The sequence below is a fragment of the Ptychodera flava genome, chromosome 21, assembly GCF_041260155.1.
Source record: "Ptychodera flava strain L36383 chromosome 21, AS_Pfla_20210202, whole genome shotgun sequence".
In the NCBI taxonomy this organism is placed as follows: domain Eukaryota; kingdom Metazoa; phylum Hemichordata; class Enteropneusta; family Ptychoderidae; genus Ptychodera; species Ptychodera flava.
The window spans coordinates 16,146,612-16,164,864 of record NC_091948.1 but is presented as its reverse complement, the minus strand read 5'-3'; the positions used below and the strand labels follow the sequence as shown (position 1 = coordinate 16,164,864).

At 35.4% G+C, this 18,253-nt stretch overlaps 1 protein-coding gene across 1 annotated transcript in view; it reads right to left on the bottom strand.

Moving 5' to 3' along the window:
* LOC139121547 (endophilin-A3-like) overlaps positions 1-18,253 on the bottom strand; it is a 37,754-nt gene that overhangs the window by 18,598 nt on the left and 903 nt on the right. Inside the window, exons 2-6 of the mRNA XM_070686545.1 lie at positions 8,168-8,236; positions 4,716-4,788; positions 2,781-2,924; positions 2,403-2,536; positions 1,731-1,797 (exon numbers count right to left, since the gene is read on the bottom strand). Of these exons, the coding sequence (XP_070542646.1) occupies positions 1,731-1,797; positions 2,403-2,536; positions 2,781-2,924; positions 4,716-4,788; positions 8,168-8,236 (487 nt within the window). The remainder of the gene's footprint in view (positions 1-1,730; positions 1,798-2,402; positions 2,537-2,780; positions 2,925-4,715; positions 4,789-8,167; positions 8,237-18,253) is intronic.

The following is an 18,253-nucleotide window of genomic DNA, read 5'->3' as shown; positions in this document are numbered from 1 at the left end:
CTTACATCATGCTTGCCGCACTTTTTGTGTTAATAATATCACATGGATTACATTTTTCTTTTCTGTTAGCGTGAGGGACCATGGAGGGCTTGGGGAGCTGGAGCAAGTTAGATGTCATGAGGTCATTTTTGAGGGTCGGGTCACTGCTGATATTTACAAAGGTGACAATACTCCATCAGTACTCACTTACTAACCCTTCACACATGCTGACAGTAAAGTGACATGAAAGTGTGCCAGTATTTTGGAATTTTTTTCTCCAAGTTCAAACCAAGTGATATAGTGGGTAGTGTACGTCTGCCGTCTTCACTGCATACTGAGCCTTATGGATGTGGCTGATCAAAGAACCACTGGCTTTGGAAAATACTACACTATGATGAATGACAATTTTTCATAAAGAATATGTACAAGAACTACTGGTAGCATGTTGGTACCAGAACGTTAGCTTGCTTTGGCCATTCATGTAAAAAAATTTAAACAAATGAAAAATTCAAGAGTTTTACAAGTCACTACACTACTATCCACTGTATACTTTTGAAGGTTCTTAGAAAGGCTTTTTAAAACAAAGTTACTGCTACCAATGACAAATCAGACTATCGATGATCATTTTGGAGCTGCTCCAATTGGTTTATTGACAACAATCAACTTTTAAGAAAATCTTCCCGCTGTGAAATACCTGCTGTGAAATACACACCACAGGACAAGCAGAAATCAGAACTACCGTACATCACTTGGCAGTGAAGTGGAAGGGCAAGACACAAAGTGACCCACTTTTCATTGTCGTTTTACAGTGATGGCAAAGGATGATAAACCCAGTGAAGAAAAAACCCCCATGCATTCAGCTACTGCATTCATCATTACAGAATCAATGGAAAGGTATATCGGGGCAGAAATTGTCATTTTATTTACCAGCGCTGCCAGGTCCTATTCAAATGATAATCACATGATCAAAGCAAGAATCATGGGGGAGAAAAAGAAGAACAATCAATTTCATTGATTACAGTTTAATTATGAATATCACAGATTGATTGATAAGATTAGTATTATTTTGTTAACATTATCTGGGTGAATCATAATTGAAGGCAATTCATTGATTGATGTGAGTTTTTTAAATATAATTGGTCACTTCCTGTATGTATCACCTGCTCAAGTGAAGGCAATCGACAAACAGTGGCTGTCAAAATCAGCTAATCCTGGGGTCACATATCTACGGTCTAGCACCTTTCGATTCAGGCCAGTACATTTGAAATTCAAGCAAACAGAAGTGAGTACCTGCTACAACTGCATGACATCAAACATACACATATCAACTGGTGTATGATTTAGTACTGATGGAATTACCTCGATACAAGTCCCCTGCAGTACCAAATGCTGCGTAAGCTTACTGACTGCCTGTCTGTGTGTCTAGTTTTGACTGCCTTTTCTTCAAGCATTTTACTCAACAAGATTCTATCCTTCATTGTCAACAGGTGTTTCATACAAAAGTGACCAACACTGATTATCACAGGTACAAAATGTCTTTCACAGATTTCTAATGTACAATAAAAACAACGGCTGATGAAAAGGCAAACTTTTATCTGACAACAATATTGATTTGTATAATTTTACAAATAATAAAAATAAAATAAAAATTTACCGACAAAGACACGGAACTTACATGATAATGTTATTTTTTATGATGAAATGAAACTGGTTACAAGCTGATGGAAATGAATTAAATATTTGTAACATACCCTTTGTTTGCTTCCTCTTTTTGCAATCATAATCCAAACGTCTGGATTCAACCTTTTTCCTGTGATGCTACAGATAGCAAGGGTAATATAAAATTTGTTGGATAAGTATTCAAACTATTATGTGAGGGATAAAGGTGTGTGGTACAGATTCTTTTGCCAAAATGTAGGAAAATACGAGGTAAAATGGTTTGGAAACCCTGGTACCATTTCCATTGTTTCATTGTTTCCATTGTATTCCAAGGGGAAACCCAGTAAAATTTACTGGGTACCAGCCTGAACAAAAACAATGTTGTAAGAACATCAAACAAGTTAGTAAAGTCTTAAAACTGTTATCTGTTTAATATGCTTAGGATAAAGGAGTAATATCAAACTGATTTGACTAGATTTATGACATTTGTGATCGAGCATAGTCCACAGCTGCACAAAAAGTGCTGTGTTACACAGATGACATTTGGTACAGATTCAAATTGATGCATTTTGACTTCAACAATTACTTCTATCAATTTTACAATTTTCTTATGCAAAGCAAAAAAACTTACAATAAGAATTACAGGAATGAGCAAAATAAGGCCATCTAAGATTCCCGATATGGATTCACTCAGTTACTACTTATGGAAAACTCAAAGGGTTGGGCAGATCTATAGGTTTTATCATCAGCTAGGTCATACTTACAAGAATTTCTTTGATTTCTTTTGATTTGAGATGTTCCAATGGATCAAGGAAGTTTTGTTTCACATTGTAGTCCAACGAATCTTTGACTTCTGCCATTTGTTTCATTGCTTCTCCGCTGTCCAACAGAGCCATACCTGATACAAGAGATATGAATATAGAATATGGTACTCATAGGTCCAACATTGAAAGCAGACAACAATAATCCTTTGAAAACAAAGCCAGCAAGTTTAGCTTCATTTTACTGGCCACCAAAACAAACACGATACGGAGTACGCATTGACTTAACATGTTGCTGGCTGAAATAGATACTGAGTGACATGGACCACTGAACTATCCTGTATGTGAAATGTTGTGTTGCAATGTCTCTGACTGACTTACCAAAATCAGACTCATCTCCCAAGTCTTTGCCATACTTCAGCATGCAGTCCCCAAGAATGGCTTCCGGCTGCGGGTACCTGGTATTTTTAGCCTGACCCCTCATCTTGGAATAGGTTTGCTGAGCTGCTAGTTTGGCTCTTGATGCTGTTGAGAAAATTAATCACGGGAATAACTATTTCTTCCTTCTGTAATTGTTTGATGCCTTCTAGAAGGCATTCTATGTGTTAACCAGAAAAATTTACTCATTGAAATATGAGGCTCCATAAAACTACTGTTAATTGGATGGACTAATTTTGATACTGAAGGTGGTTTCATAAATCACAGATGAATGATTTCCCTGAAACAAAATTACAGCATGTGTATGACCACATCTATTGTAAAACCGGTACTAATTTGACATCGGGATTAAAATAACATGTTGACAGAATGTAATTTCCCCCCGTTTTTAATATACTTTCAATACGATGTGATATATTGCATTGTTTAGATTCAACACTGTTCCTATAAACTTGATTACTAACTTTAGTAAAATTATAATTTGGTCACTATATGATATCCTGACCCATGCCGTACACATTAGCAGCAGATTTCAAATAATCAACAGCTTTCAAATTTTCTACATGATCACAGTGGTGAAACATCCGAGTAATTTCAGATACCCTGTCCATTTATAAGCAATGTTAAAAGTATAAGTATTCTGAGAAATTAGTTATTGTCAATATCAACCTATTACTTCAGTGTGAATTCATGCTCAAGGATCACAAGGCAGTTGGAATTGCGTAAACTGATATCCTTGAGATGGGTAATTTTAATCTATTACATAATGAAGGATTGAAATAAAGCACCCTGATCAACAGACAGTCAGCCATAAAAATTATACGTCTCAAGGAGAAAGAATTATTGATTTGCAGACTTCAAGCTGCCATGCTGCAAACAATAGGAGGTACAGTCAAGGTGCTCTGAAGCAACTCAATGGAATGAGATCAGTATTATAACGTTGTGTTCAATTAATTTTCACAATCTCACTTCTTGTCAGACTTCAAAACAATTTGTTTTTCATTTTTTCTGTTTTGCTGTTATGGCAAAACCTCTGTTATCATAGTTACCATTGACTTAGTGTCAAATACTGTTGTGATTTTCATACGGTATTTCACAACTTTAAATATATCTCTACAGATGCACTGAGAAGCTTTGCATTAAATAGCTTATCCAAGTGTAAAATGCACTACGTGCACAAATACATGTCTTGAGTTACATGATACTATATATAGAGTACTTGTATGAACCAGCTCAATGTCCTTGATAATCAAATAAGAAATAATTTCCTAATATTGTCTATGAGAAATTGGACTTCTTAGGTTAGTGGCAAAGTTCATACCATTGACCAGATTTTCAATGGCCAGACCTTGACTTACTATGAACTGATACAGAATACCAAGTAACTCAAGGTTACAAGGGGGGTTTCATCTGACAAAAGCAGGAATAAGTGGGAAAGAAACATGCAAAATGGGAGAAATTTGGGTTGCTACAAATGAAAACACAATTAGCAGTAAGGTGTGCAACAAATGAAATGACATTACAAGGTGTTACAGAACTAGGGATAGTTATCCATAATCCATTGCAATATCTGCTCTTTTTATTCCTCGTTGTATTGTGCTAAAGGATAAAAATTTACTTGCCCTTGGAATTGCAAACTGGGCCAAAATAGACATGGAAAGCAAATTCATTCCATCGGTTTATACTAAAGGTATTAATGTCTATATTTTTTATTACCTGTCAGCAAATTCTTCACAAAATGTTAATTTTTAGTGGATAATACAATGAGACCAGTGCAGAGTTAACATCACCTATCTCAGTCCCTGGGATAAAAGCATGTCTTCAAAGGAAACACATTTTGCAAGTGAAAACCAGTGAAAATATCAATGGTAAACTCACCAGGATTTGGTTGTAAAAATTCTGTGGTTTTCACCATAAGATCTTCAACAGCACTTTTGGTAACGTCTGTTTTCTGAAAAAGGAATGAGAAATTGCTTTCAGCAAAAACTATCCAAAAAACAGTTGTTGAAGTGGTGTCCCCATTACAACTGATGTTATCACAATGACTTTTTTTGCAAAAAAAGTGCTATTGGTAATATCATTATTTCACTTTAATGGCTAAAACCTAATGATACACACACACAGTCAGGCATTTCTTCTAGTCCTTCAGGTACATGTCCTGCATAAAAATCAATCTCTAATGATGTCATTTCTGCAATTGCCACATATTATGTCAGAGCTGTATTGCCATGCTACACCACAGATTGAGTAGATATGTGACAGCTGACCACATTGTAAAACAGATGAATAATTATTCATATGACAAAGCAATGACACCAATAGTATCAAAGATGTTGACAATGTCTCTTTACAGGTACAATGGCAGTAGATTGCTTGTTGATTATGAAAAATCTGTATCATCAGTCATTAATTTGACAAATCTGGCTTCCAGTGAGAGTCCAACAAATGCTGTTCTACCAAATCATTTCTGGGTTACATCACTTTGCGCAGAAACATAATGAGATGATAAATATCTCACAGATGGTGTTGCTATCAGGTTATGATTAAACTGATAATATAACAATAGTCTGGTCGCTGCAGGGTGTGACTTGGGATCAAAATGCGAACTGCAGCAAACAATGAACTTACTGTGACAGTGACAACATAGTGAACAAATCAATTTTTCAGATGACCATTAAATAATAGTCACACAATTAACCCTTACCCTGCCAAGTTCATATGTCACCCATCAGGTCAAGTTGGTTAAATCTAGTGAGGTATAACATGTCATATGTACAGCATTTTAACAAAGATTTGAAAATTTGAAGGCCACTGAAATCATAGATACTTTAAACATGATTTTTACCAACTAAATCTACTTTAACAGACCATGCTTAGAAAGGGAAAGTATGAGTAGGTGTTGGCTCAATACTACTTTAAAACTGACTCGGCAGATGGGGAAGTGTATATACCTGGCAGGATACGGGTGATTGATATAAACAACTCCAAGAGCATTTGAAACTATTAAATAATCATTATCTTATACATGCCAGTTGATAAACTGTTGAACTGGCAGCCTCAATTAAATTGGTTTGTAAGAGGAAGTACTTGGAAAAATTTAGTTGGATCATTATCTCAAAACTGTACATGTATTCCTCGTGTTGCTGTTCAAACAAGTTAAGAAACAGGAATAAGATTTTTATGTCAATTTATTCAAATAGCAGCATTTCAGATGTATGTCACGACAGTGTGGTATTACTATCATTGAATGTTCAAGTTCGCTGTATCCGTTATGATTATACCTAACGTCAAGCGGTGGACATGCAGTCAGGAATTTGTGACAACAGAGTTTCAATATCTGATGTGTACTCAGTTGTGCAGTGCTAAAATACATACCAGACTACCAGCACGTTGCTGGCTCACTGTTCATAAAATGGCATAGCTATAAATACCGGTAATATTATAGAGGTTACCAGACGGACAGTTGAAAACGATGACACTTAATACAAAGGATCTCAAAGCTCCTATATATGGCTTCATATATTCAATTCCTGGTAAAATGACCTTTCTTATCAAAATGTGAAATATTCATAAAAGCTAAGATACGCTGCATTTGTATGAAAAATCTAAACATTTGCCTGAAGAAATTTTTCAACAATACTACTCTCTACAGACGACCCATGAAGGACGATGAAACTATGCCTTTTAATTATAATTCATGTATACATGTATTGAAATTTGAGTTTCAAAACCAATGTTGTGTGAAACAAGGAAACTGAATGTTCAACACCAGGATAACTTTCACCACACAGCAGGACATACAGATAGATTCCATGAAATCAATGTCAAATTTTTTGTGTGATATGAGAAATGCCACTCAGCGATACAAAAGATTAAAATTTCAAGCTGTCAGAGCGATATATTCCTGATCTTATAATGTGATATAAACATGAAAAAGATGACACAAATAGGAAAATTTCCTGTGGTAATTACTATCAATTATCAAATATTCTGAAGAATGTTTTCCATAAATGTCAAAGTTTGTTACATGTATTTAGGTCATACCGATATCCATATATAATCCTAATCGATTTCTAAATGGCAATATACCAGATTAAAATAGAATTTGCACAGATCATATCATTTCTAATAACCTGTATAATTGTCTTATTGTGAAGAAACATTTTTTCAAGATTTCAGAATTCATTAATTCACATGATGGATGGACTGTGATTCAATGTGACCTTCAATGTTATAAAAGTCAAAGGTCATAGGTCAACATGATAGAATCCCACTTTGAAGTTTGAGGATATTAAAACCAATGGAAGCAAGGTGCTGCTATAGGTAAACAATATTTCTGTGTTTGCTGCGGACAGTAAATATTTTGCTTCTTTCTTCAGCACAAATGATGACACCTTTTTAATATTTCATTTGATCAGAGAACAAAGTGTAAGAATTACCAGAAGAATAGTGTACAAAGGCTTGGGAATCTAGTTACATTTCTGCTGTCAACAAATATAATAACATAATTGAGTTAAATGCACATTAATACTGACTGGTCCACCCACGAAGTATTCACCAAGTTTAATACATTCCTTGCGGACTAACACTTAAATCAGCATGTCAGAACTGACAAATTTGTCAAACTTGACACTTTGACAACTTGACATATGAGTTTACCATTTCAGTGAGATTAAGATAGAATATGCTGGTACCAAACACATCCATTTGATGTTATACAGGGTCAATACACTCACTGTCAATTAAAATTCATGAACTTTTAGGGACCCTTTCAGCAATTTTCAATTTTTTTAGATCCAAAATACTATTTCCGAGATATCATTTTGGCAATATATCATTTTCATATATCATTTTGACAATATCACCAGCTATCATGATCTTGTCATTTCTGAAGATTGTGGGTGGATTATCAATTTTCTAGGACCTTCCGTGACTCATTTTCCTTTTCAAGGGCTTTTCCTGGACTTTCCAGGACACTTCAAAATTCAAGGACTTCCAAGGACTTTCCAGGAGCCAACAACGGATGCTGGTCATAGAATTTCAAATTTGAGTGATGGTGATAACAGTCTTCACGCTTTTTCAAAATATATAGATGGAATGATGAAAATCACACAAAATAATTTTAAATCCCATTACAGATTAAATCCTCCGTACATGTATCTCAATAATTTTCTCTAATCAGAATTAGTAACATTTGTTGAAGGGGAGTTTGAGTTCTTGTCAAGAAAGAACACGGCTGATGAATGGAGTATGTCATTACATCCTGTGTGTTCAAGTGCCTACTCTATGATTCGGTGAGAAACACTATTTCCCTGGAAATGAACACTTACCCTCTCCATTTCGACGAAGTCTTCATCTAGCTTGGTGTGCTCAGCACCACCTATCTTCTCGCTCATATACTGCAAACAAATTACAAAAAAAAGTTTTAATTCAAGATGCATCATCATTATCGCTAATATTGTAAATCATTTTTATTTCATGAACTAATATTCTGCCCTTAAAGTGTAAACAATGACATATTTTTTGTAGATAACACATGAATGATTATTATTGCAACGTCAAATTATTCCAAATACAATATTTCATTCTCTTGTTTACATGTTTGTAGATTGCTGGCAGTGTCTTGACTCATTTTGTTCATGAATAATTGCCAATTCATATATGAACATTCACACTGATTGTTTATTGTACCAGATTTTTCTCTCAACTGTTATGATGCTATATTCATGAGACACCATCTTTTACATTCTGTCACCATCTGTTCGCCTTCATCCTAAAAATATTACTTTTCACATCTTTGATTTATTGCTGACCTTTGGAACATCTGTTCCTAGAGCAGCTAATCAATGCAAGTATCTTGGAAAAGATTTGTGAAAGAAATATTGCAGAATTAAAATTCGCTGAACTACCACAACTAGGTTCGATATTATCAATCTGGCTAAAAGCAAGATATTTACAAACCTATCAAAACAGGCAATATCAAAGGATAAAACATATTTTAACAACATTAATCAAAAGCCATGTACTTACAAAAGTGAAAAATGATAGAAGGAAGTCTAGTATCAAATTGCCAAAAAAATGTCAAACTACTTAATGTCAATATTCACGTCATCCCCACTGAGATAGCTTTAACTTTATCCAAAATTTTACCCAGGTGTATTTTTCACACTCTTTCTCTTTGCATATTTAATTCATATGACCTAATCCCAGCCCTGGATATCACCATGGCAACAGTGGTACATGTATTTGTTTTTTCAGAGCGGGGAGTACTGTTTTGAATACAGAACACATGGAGTGAAACTGATAAAGATGTGAGCTGATACTGATGTATGATAGATAACAAATGAAGGATTCTGGCAGTCACATAGTACCAATGCAATTCTGTCTTTTATTTTATGCATGAATCTCGTAGGTGTTTACTAAAACATTTCATTACAATATTTGTGGTCTTTTCAATGCAACAGGTGAAAATCCCTCTTCCATTACCAGATTACAAACAATGTCATCCATGATCCTGGCTTATGATTTCAACCTTGGAAACAAATTACCAGGGTCCCTCCATAGCAATTACATGCAATTACATGCATCATTGAAGTCAATCTACACACACTGTAATAGCACAGCTGACAATATGACATTGTTATGCTAAACAGCATTTGTGTTTGTAGTAAAATCAATAAAACAATGTTTGAAACACCAAATTTACATTGTGGGTGAGTGATTAATTCGCTACAACAAAGTGTTCTCAGAACAATCTCTGGACCACCTAGCTGCTGAAATATTATCAAACAATCTCTGTACCACCTAGCTGCTGAAATATTATCATATCAAAATCTCTGGACCACCTAGCTGTAGGCTTATTGAGTATTACTGAATGCGAGGAGAAAAGACACCAAATACAAATTATCAGTGATCTCTCCAGGCTGATCGTGATAGAGCGCCGTGTCAATGGCCATTTAACAAGTTACTGTGGGGGTCAAAGTGACGCTGTGAAAATGCCTGTGATCAAAGCTATCAGTCAAAACTGTGACTCTCAAAAAAGGTTTATAAAGTGACTTTACCTAATGCTGGTTAGTCTACATGAAATCTCTGTGTCAGTATTACAAATGTGCATTTGTATTTTTATTATTTTCCTGTTCTTATTGCTAAGAGAAACGGTGAAATGATCAGAGCGGGAGAACAGTAGAGTCCATGAGCTGTGCATGTCATGTGTGTGTCATAGTACGCCATGCTGATTTGACCAAGTTTCATGATGTTGGGGTCACTATCAGTTTAAAGTTTTTTTGCTAATTGTGCATTCGCGTTCTTTTGCATTATTGTCATCTTTCTTTTATTTTTTGTAACAATTTTGCAAATTTTGTAAAAATATGAGTTTGAATTAACTTTTTGGTCACAAAATGATGTCCACAGTGCCCTGTGACATAAACAGGTCAGGCGATTTCCAAGATGGCTGTCGATGTGTGGGATTTGAGTGTTTCATGCTGTTTTCAAGTTCAGGTCTCGTTTCAGGTTTGCTAAGGGGGCAAGTTACTAAAACGACAGGACTTTCATAAATTTTGGTGACGATCATCGTGTAAATAAGTCTGAATTTTCTGTTATGGTAAACCGTAATATTAAACCCACAAACTCGCTGGGGTACACAGCACTATGATTGTATGGCTTCGTTGATCTGTATAATTTCGTAAACAAATGACGCAATGTGTTTTCTCGCCAATGTTTTGCCATGCAAGAGAAAGTATGAGTTGAATTTTACAACTGAAGTTGGACTGCTGAAAAAGCAAGATGTGACTGTTCAGTTTTCATGTATGAATTTATTGCAGCTCATAGGGCCATCTGTAAACTTAATTATTCCCCTGATATGCATGTTCATGCAGCAGTGTGTAAATAAATAAAAGGCATATTAAATGACTACAATTTGCAGTGTTCTCCCCAGAGCTATTATAGAGTGGTGGCCGCCACTCTATAATTTTTGGTAAACAATAGAAACTCATTACCGTAACAGTTGCATTTATTGCTATGCAAATTAGCCGCCACTCTATCAGAAAATCCTGGGGAGATTAAGTGACTACAATTTGCAGTGCCAGTTTTATGTGTGTGAAATGTATGTGTATATATTTAAATATATGTTAATGTATGCAAATTAATTATGCAAAAAAAATTATGCAAATTTCCGACATGCTGGCCCAAGATCCCAGGGGAACACTGAATTATTGTGTAAAACTTTAGTCTAACTGTTTTCATATGCTTCAACAAGTGTAAATAGCCGCTAACATACTTTATGGCATTCTGTAAATTCATCATGAAAAATAGGCTGGTTGCCTTGAGAATTTGCAATTAGTATTACATGCCTCATACATAAATACATAAAACGTCACATGCTCATAGGATTGAATGGTAACTTGTTGCTGATGTAGCTGGCCACATAGTCATCATTTGACTGAAAGTGAACTGAAACTTCAATGATTTCAACTTTACAAGTTTGGGATTTACAAATAATCAAATTTCATGTGTTACTTAGGAAAGCCAGTTTTTTATCAAGACAATAACTTAAGTATGAAATTAACTTAAGCGAGGCATGTAATACAAACATACCAGTTTATAGCACTGAAAAGGGACTACATGTGTACCCACAAGGCAGGAGACCATTTGCCCTCCTGACATAGGGCAAATGGACACCTAACCTTGGGCACAGTCTCTTCTTTGGGGCTTTAATATATGAAATATAAAATCCTCAAAATGTGACATGATGAAACATTGCTAAATGCTGATTTGTGAATATACCATCAATGACTCAGCATATTTATGATATGAAATTGACGTGTACAAATGAATGTGAACACACCAACCTGCATAATGATTGGGAGAATGCTCACACAAAATTTACATGTATGTGTTTATGTTTTTGATAAATTGAGTGTTGATTTCAACAGCTGATGAAAAAATATTGACAATTTAGTTTTGTAAGTGTACATACAAGAACGCTTTCCTCCTGTTGTAAGGGTGACTACAATGTGAGTACAACAACTCATTGGGTTTCTTCCATTGGGTTGAATTCAAATAAAAGACATGGAATGTTTTCAAACTGTTGTATTACATGAGATAAACCCCCCCCCCCCCCCCCCCCACCCCCCCCCCCCCCCCCCCCCCCCCCCCCCCCCCCCCCCCCCCCCCCCCCCCCCCCCCCCCCCCCCCCCCCCCCCCCCCCCCCCCCACCCCCCCCCCCCCCCCCCCCCCCCCCCCCCCCCCCCCAGCACAATCAGCTTTACAGACTGTCAGTTCTATTCAACTTTGCTTCATATTAGTACCAGTATTTGTTGATCACACAACGGACCTCAACCATGGTTAGCAAAGAAGTCTTTCTTTTTTCCTTCAACTATCCTCTGCACACAAAAACTCAACACAATGTCATCCCAAATACATTGTTCAAATCTTGATGGACCTGGGCAGCATACACTACATACTGTTCACCTTTTGCTGATCCAACCCTGTCCATATTCACAGTGTATTGTATCTTAAAAGGGGAAAAGCACAAGGTTAATGTTTTCTTTCATGACATACTTCTTTATGAGAATCCCTCTTTACAATCATTAGATCTTGACATTGCCATACTGAGCTATGCTACAATCTGATGTGTAAAAACTTTCACTGATAAACTCTGAATGTACTGATAGTGTGCTTGAAAGTGCATTGCTAAATGTATTAAAATATAACAACAAGAGATTTTGTACACCATGATATTCACAGTGTTTTTTGAGCAGAGAAATGGCAATTTGTCAACTTTTACCTCACGTTAAAAAGTGACACTTGCAGGAATTGCAAATATCATGTGCCTAGACGCAATTTCTATGAAAAGAACGTTCTGAAAAATTAGCATTCTGAGAAAAATAACCATCATACTGGCAGCAACTTTGTCTTAATAGCAGTACTATTGGTATGTAAGCTACTAGTAATATGGCCAACAGTACTACTATAGTAATAAGCACAATATGTGATATTCTGCTCTGCCAAAAGTGAGCAAATTTACAATTGCTGAAGCAAACAAATTTAATAGATTTAGGGTCATTGACAGTGAAGCCATTAAACAGTTCTGTTTACTTATTCTACTACATACATTGTTGGGATACATCAAAATGTTTGACCTAAAGAAATAAAAGTTCCATTAAAATCAACAACCACTATACTTACTTCCCGTTTCATAGGCCAAATATACCAGTACTCTTTCTCAGTACTGCCCTACCATTGGGAGTTCCTGCTTTAACCCTATGTTGAAATCTTCAATATATTCAAAATCATGAAAGATGTGCATACTTTACAAAGATAGTCTCCCATTTTCAAAAGCTCAGTACTGCACTGACTTAATATTTATCCAGTACAATTGTTCATAAATTGTCCCAATGTTCTATACAGTAGCTATAGCCAGGCTGGCATGCTTTGAAAATAGGTCTAGAGACAAACATCTGTGTTGTTTGTAAAGATTCTGCTGAAACTGAATATTAATTTACAGACTAGCTGCAGGAGTAATGAGTACAATGTAAATATTGTATTTGTGTATCCTGTCAACACAAGTACGAAGCTCTACTTCCCACAGATGAAGATAATATCTGGTGAGATGGCAATTATTGTGTTGGGTGTTTAAATCATGATCAATATTCTAATATCATAATCTATCTAAAATTAGCCATGTTGATCAATTATTCCCACATCTACACAGCTGGAAATTGGCAATTATATGTTACAACTTCTCTGCAGTATCTGGCTATACAGTATGAATAGAGTAGAGATTTTACTGTAATTACTGTATGCACACACATCATAATTACACCTGCACATGTCCTGAAACTCGCTCCTTTTTCCGGGAACCACACCTGATCTGATGACGTCATTGATTTAATGACACGTAAAGTGTGTAGGCTGGTTCCTGTTTGTTGATATCTAATGGATGGCAAACCTGGCAAAACTTCCATAATCATTGACATGAATGCATTTCACACAAAATTAAATCCTGGCTTTGTGGGTGAAATAAAACTTCATAAATATCATATTGCCAGGTAGTCACTGACTACTTAGATACATAAACTTTATCCCATTTCAGGTACCAAAAGATTTCTAGCTCAGGTACAGTTGAGAAGAAATAATTATTTGGATAGCAGCTATTGCAATCTTATGATTTATATTGTGTGGGACTCACATAAGGAGCTCCAATAAATGCATTTCCTGGCACTACCACTGTGTGAATTATCAAACAGTAACCGTTAAAGTCAAAAGGTCAGATAACTACTGGCAGCATAAATACCACACACCAACATGTATACAGATATTCTTTAGTTTCGAATCAATATACTGATAAATAGTCAGCTGAGAAAGGTTGAACTCCATTGCTCTGGAGATTGCCCTCACCATTATTGATAAATCTGTCTAATACGGTCTAGTAACAGAATGAATGTCATCAAGCACAAAGGTTTTGTCTTTTTGCTTGGTGATAATCTGATATTCCACTTTGTGTTTGCTGTAATGACTACCTATGGGAGTTCAAAAAAACCCTAAGCATTCAATATCTACATTGTGGGCAAGATTTTTGCTGAATCTTTTAACTGTACAATACATCACATTGTAAATGAAGCAAATTTCTATTGAGTATTTATCACCACTGTAGATATTCAGTATGATTTTTTTCTGCCTGAGGTAAACTGAATACCTGGGTGAAATAAATTATGTAGTGGCATATCAAGTATAAAAATATGGTGAATATATGTAATACTATACTTAGTGTAACTAGTTATTTCAAGAGATGGTTTCAAAACTGCAGGTCATCATCACTCACAATACAGAATGATTGATTATGAAAATTTATAAACACCTGTAGGGAAGATGCTTTCAACATGAAATACCGGTACAGTATTAAAGGCAATGTTTGCGATCCCTTGGATCACCTTTGTTCTAGTATGTAAGAGGATTATGGAGGTGTGATAGCCTTTTGTTTTCCATTGAAATTGTGATCTAAATTTTAATTCGGTGCCAACACAGTCCTTTAACAGTAGTTGTTATTCCTTAGTTTCCACATGCCTGTTGCAATGTTGACACCAACAGTTTACATGGTGTTTTCACATGCCTGTTGACACCAACTGTTTACATGGTGTTTTCACATGCCTGTTGACACCAACTGTTTACACGTTGTTAATCCTTAATGTTTTCCATTCAGTAGTATGAATTTAATCAATTTATTTTTAAGATTAAGTTGATCAATAATTTATGCTGATGAGAACTAGATTCTCTTTGAATACGTTTAAAGGCGCCCTTCTCAATCCCAGGTTCTCGCATTAGCGAATGTGTCAACAGCCCATTAACAGTTTGTCATTCTATTGTTTCCATTGGAAATTTCATCAAGTAACTAATATTTATATTAGATAAATCTGATAATGAGTGGGGGCTTTAATGACTAAAGTTAATCATGCAAATAAAAAGCAAACATTTGTGGACACGAATCAGTCAGCGGTCGTCGACAGCGTTTCATAGAAGAACTAGTTACCTTGCACTGACATTTAATTCATCAATTTCTCTACTACACAATACCAAGGGACTGGCACACGTTATATCTTCATTAATGCAACAATGAATGACAGACCAACATTGTCAGCTTCCCCTTTTCATTGAGGCCATTCTTACCAATACATTTTACACACACTCTTTTCACAAAGCTTCCACAATGAATTTTCATAATTATCTTGCTCGATATTTGTAATTTATAGTCTGCGGTGGAATATTATAATTACAGAATAATCTTTGGTAAAAGTCATGATGGCTTCTTTTGATATACCTTGCCAAATCGTAACAATGACCCAATGCATTCTTTGTATTTTCACACAAACCTAACAAAAAATTTTTGCAGAACCAAGGAAAGGTGTTTCCTTTTTCAGTATTTTGTTGATTTTAGCGCCATCACCCTTGGCTGACATACTGCTACATGTACATGTCACACAGATTTTATAGTTTGCAGCAGGGCTGGCTAGACTGAGCATTACTCAAACTGTGCCTGAGATTGTAGATTCTTGTATGATATAACTTTGTTTTCCATGAACTGGTAGAATAATTTTGAACAAAAATGGAATATGTAATATTCCTTTTCTAAAATATGGTCCTTTGATCTGCCATTTGGGGATGAAACCTCAGTTACCAAGCTTGAGTAGCTGATAAGTGAGTTTGCCCCAAATTGCTGTTGCTAAAAATCAAAGATCAAAAGTACAGAAAAGGATGTCTTGCAGTAAGGTAATTGTAAAACAATGTCTCCCTGTAAGGTATCTGGAGCAAATCTACAACACAATATTCTGACTTCCGTGTATGAAGATCTTCCAGTTGTACCAACTGAAGTCACGTGATATTGAAGTGCCTCAAGAGCCAGCATGTAACACTGAGTGTACCATATGTTGTTTACCACCAGGCAAAACACAGTTGTCTTGGCTCCAATAAAAAGCACATTTTAGCATGGAAATACACAGAATATTCCTGACTATTATTTAGGAAACAGTATTCATCTAAAATGAATCTTTTACGAGTGGGCTTGAGATAAACCATGGAGGTCAGCAGCACTAATCACAAATGTCATTTTTTTTCTTAATATGCAAACATAAATATTTGTCTGCATTTTCCGCAAGAATGACGAAAATAAAACCTGCTAGTGTTACAAAGGATACTAAAGGTCACACTAATTCATGGCTTAGACTACAAACTGCAACAGCCACACATGCAACAATAAAATTTGTCCAAATTTCAAAGAGTACTAGTAGTGTGTCTGAAGTCGTGCATGTGCAGCTATATTATTAAAGAAACAAACCTGAAATCCCGATCAGCGCTACTGGAGTCACAGGGTAAAACTGTGAATACCAGTCAATACATCGGGCTATAAACTATATTCTTGTATTTCTGTTAATGTTTGGTGTCCGCAAAAACAAATGTCCCTCTAACTAGATTGCATTTAAGTGTGTAAATGTCCCTGCGGTAAAACTGTTTATGTTGTGTCAAGAATTACATTTCACCTGTATGATATACACTTCATCTTTATTTATTACTTTTCAGATATGATGTAGAAATTTACTGCCTACTCCAAGCCTGCCTACCTTCTCTGCCACTCCACCCTTCAATATATCTCCTTCAAACCTTTGAACCTCCTTGACTGACCTTTCAGAACTAGGCAGTTAACCTCAAAACATGACTATACTTAATATGTGTTATACATATATATTGATAGAGGAAATCGTCAGTTTGGTTTGATTTAGTGGATCTTGAAATACAATGAATGTTGAAAGTTTAACCTCTGATCATACATTGAGAGCCACCTTACAAATGTAGTGCACAGTAGAAGTAAACACTGGCTCCAGTCTAAATTTCACATTTCCGAAAATAATCCTACCCTTTCTCTGATTCTCAATATTATGCAAACTAAATGAATAGAACTATTGTTTATTTTGCATCAGACATGAAATATTGGAGTGCACGTCTTGTAGAAGTATTCACTACTTTTCTAAAATATCCCGAGAAACGACCTGTAAAGGCCATCGCTTGTGACCTCTATATTGGTGCATCCGCCAACGTAAAAACCACTATCTGCAGGAAGCTACCACATCCACATGTTATATCATTCCAAATCTTGGCCTTTTTTCAAGGACAATGTCCAGCTGGAATGATTGTGTCATACCATGACATGGTGTCTACACCCCTTACCTGCAGAGCTCTATGTCATGATTGCGATACAGAATTAACTGAGAATATTTTTCATAAGTCCTGTTCTTTAAATCAACTTTTGGAGAGGAAAGATGAAAATTAATGAGAGGAAAATCCAAAACTGAATCACAGAGTAATTGTAAAAAGTTGTTGATAAAATCACTAGATACTAAGCCGCTATGTATTTTCATGGCCTTTTATTCAATATCCGAAACCCTTCTAGCAAATGAGACAAGTAGAAACATTTTTATGTTTTCCCCTCTGTAATCAGGTGTGTAACATTGAAATGATGCAAGGGTTTTTATACTACTACTTGTCACAGGATACAATGATCAAGGTGAAAACCATACCAGTGCACAGACTATAGACCACATAGTATTTTATTGCCCTGGACCAGTGACATACCAATGCTTTGATTTTAGCCTGACATCATATAAAATGTAATATAAAATATAAAAAAATGTATGAATATGGCTAGCAATTTAGATAACTATATATGAACGTACATATATATGTACATATGAATGTACATATATACTTTAAATCATATATATAATTAATATACATTTATTTTACATATATATATATATATATATATATATATATATTGTATATAAAAGCTTATATATATATATATATATATATATTTATATCATATATCACATACATACATACATACATACATACATACATACATACAT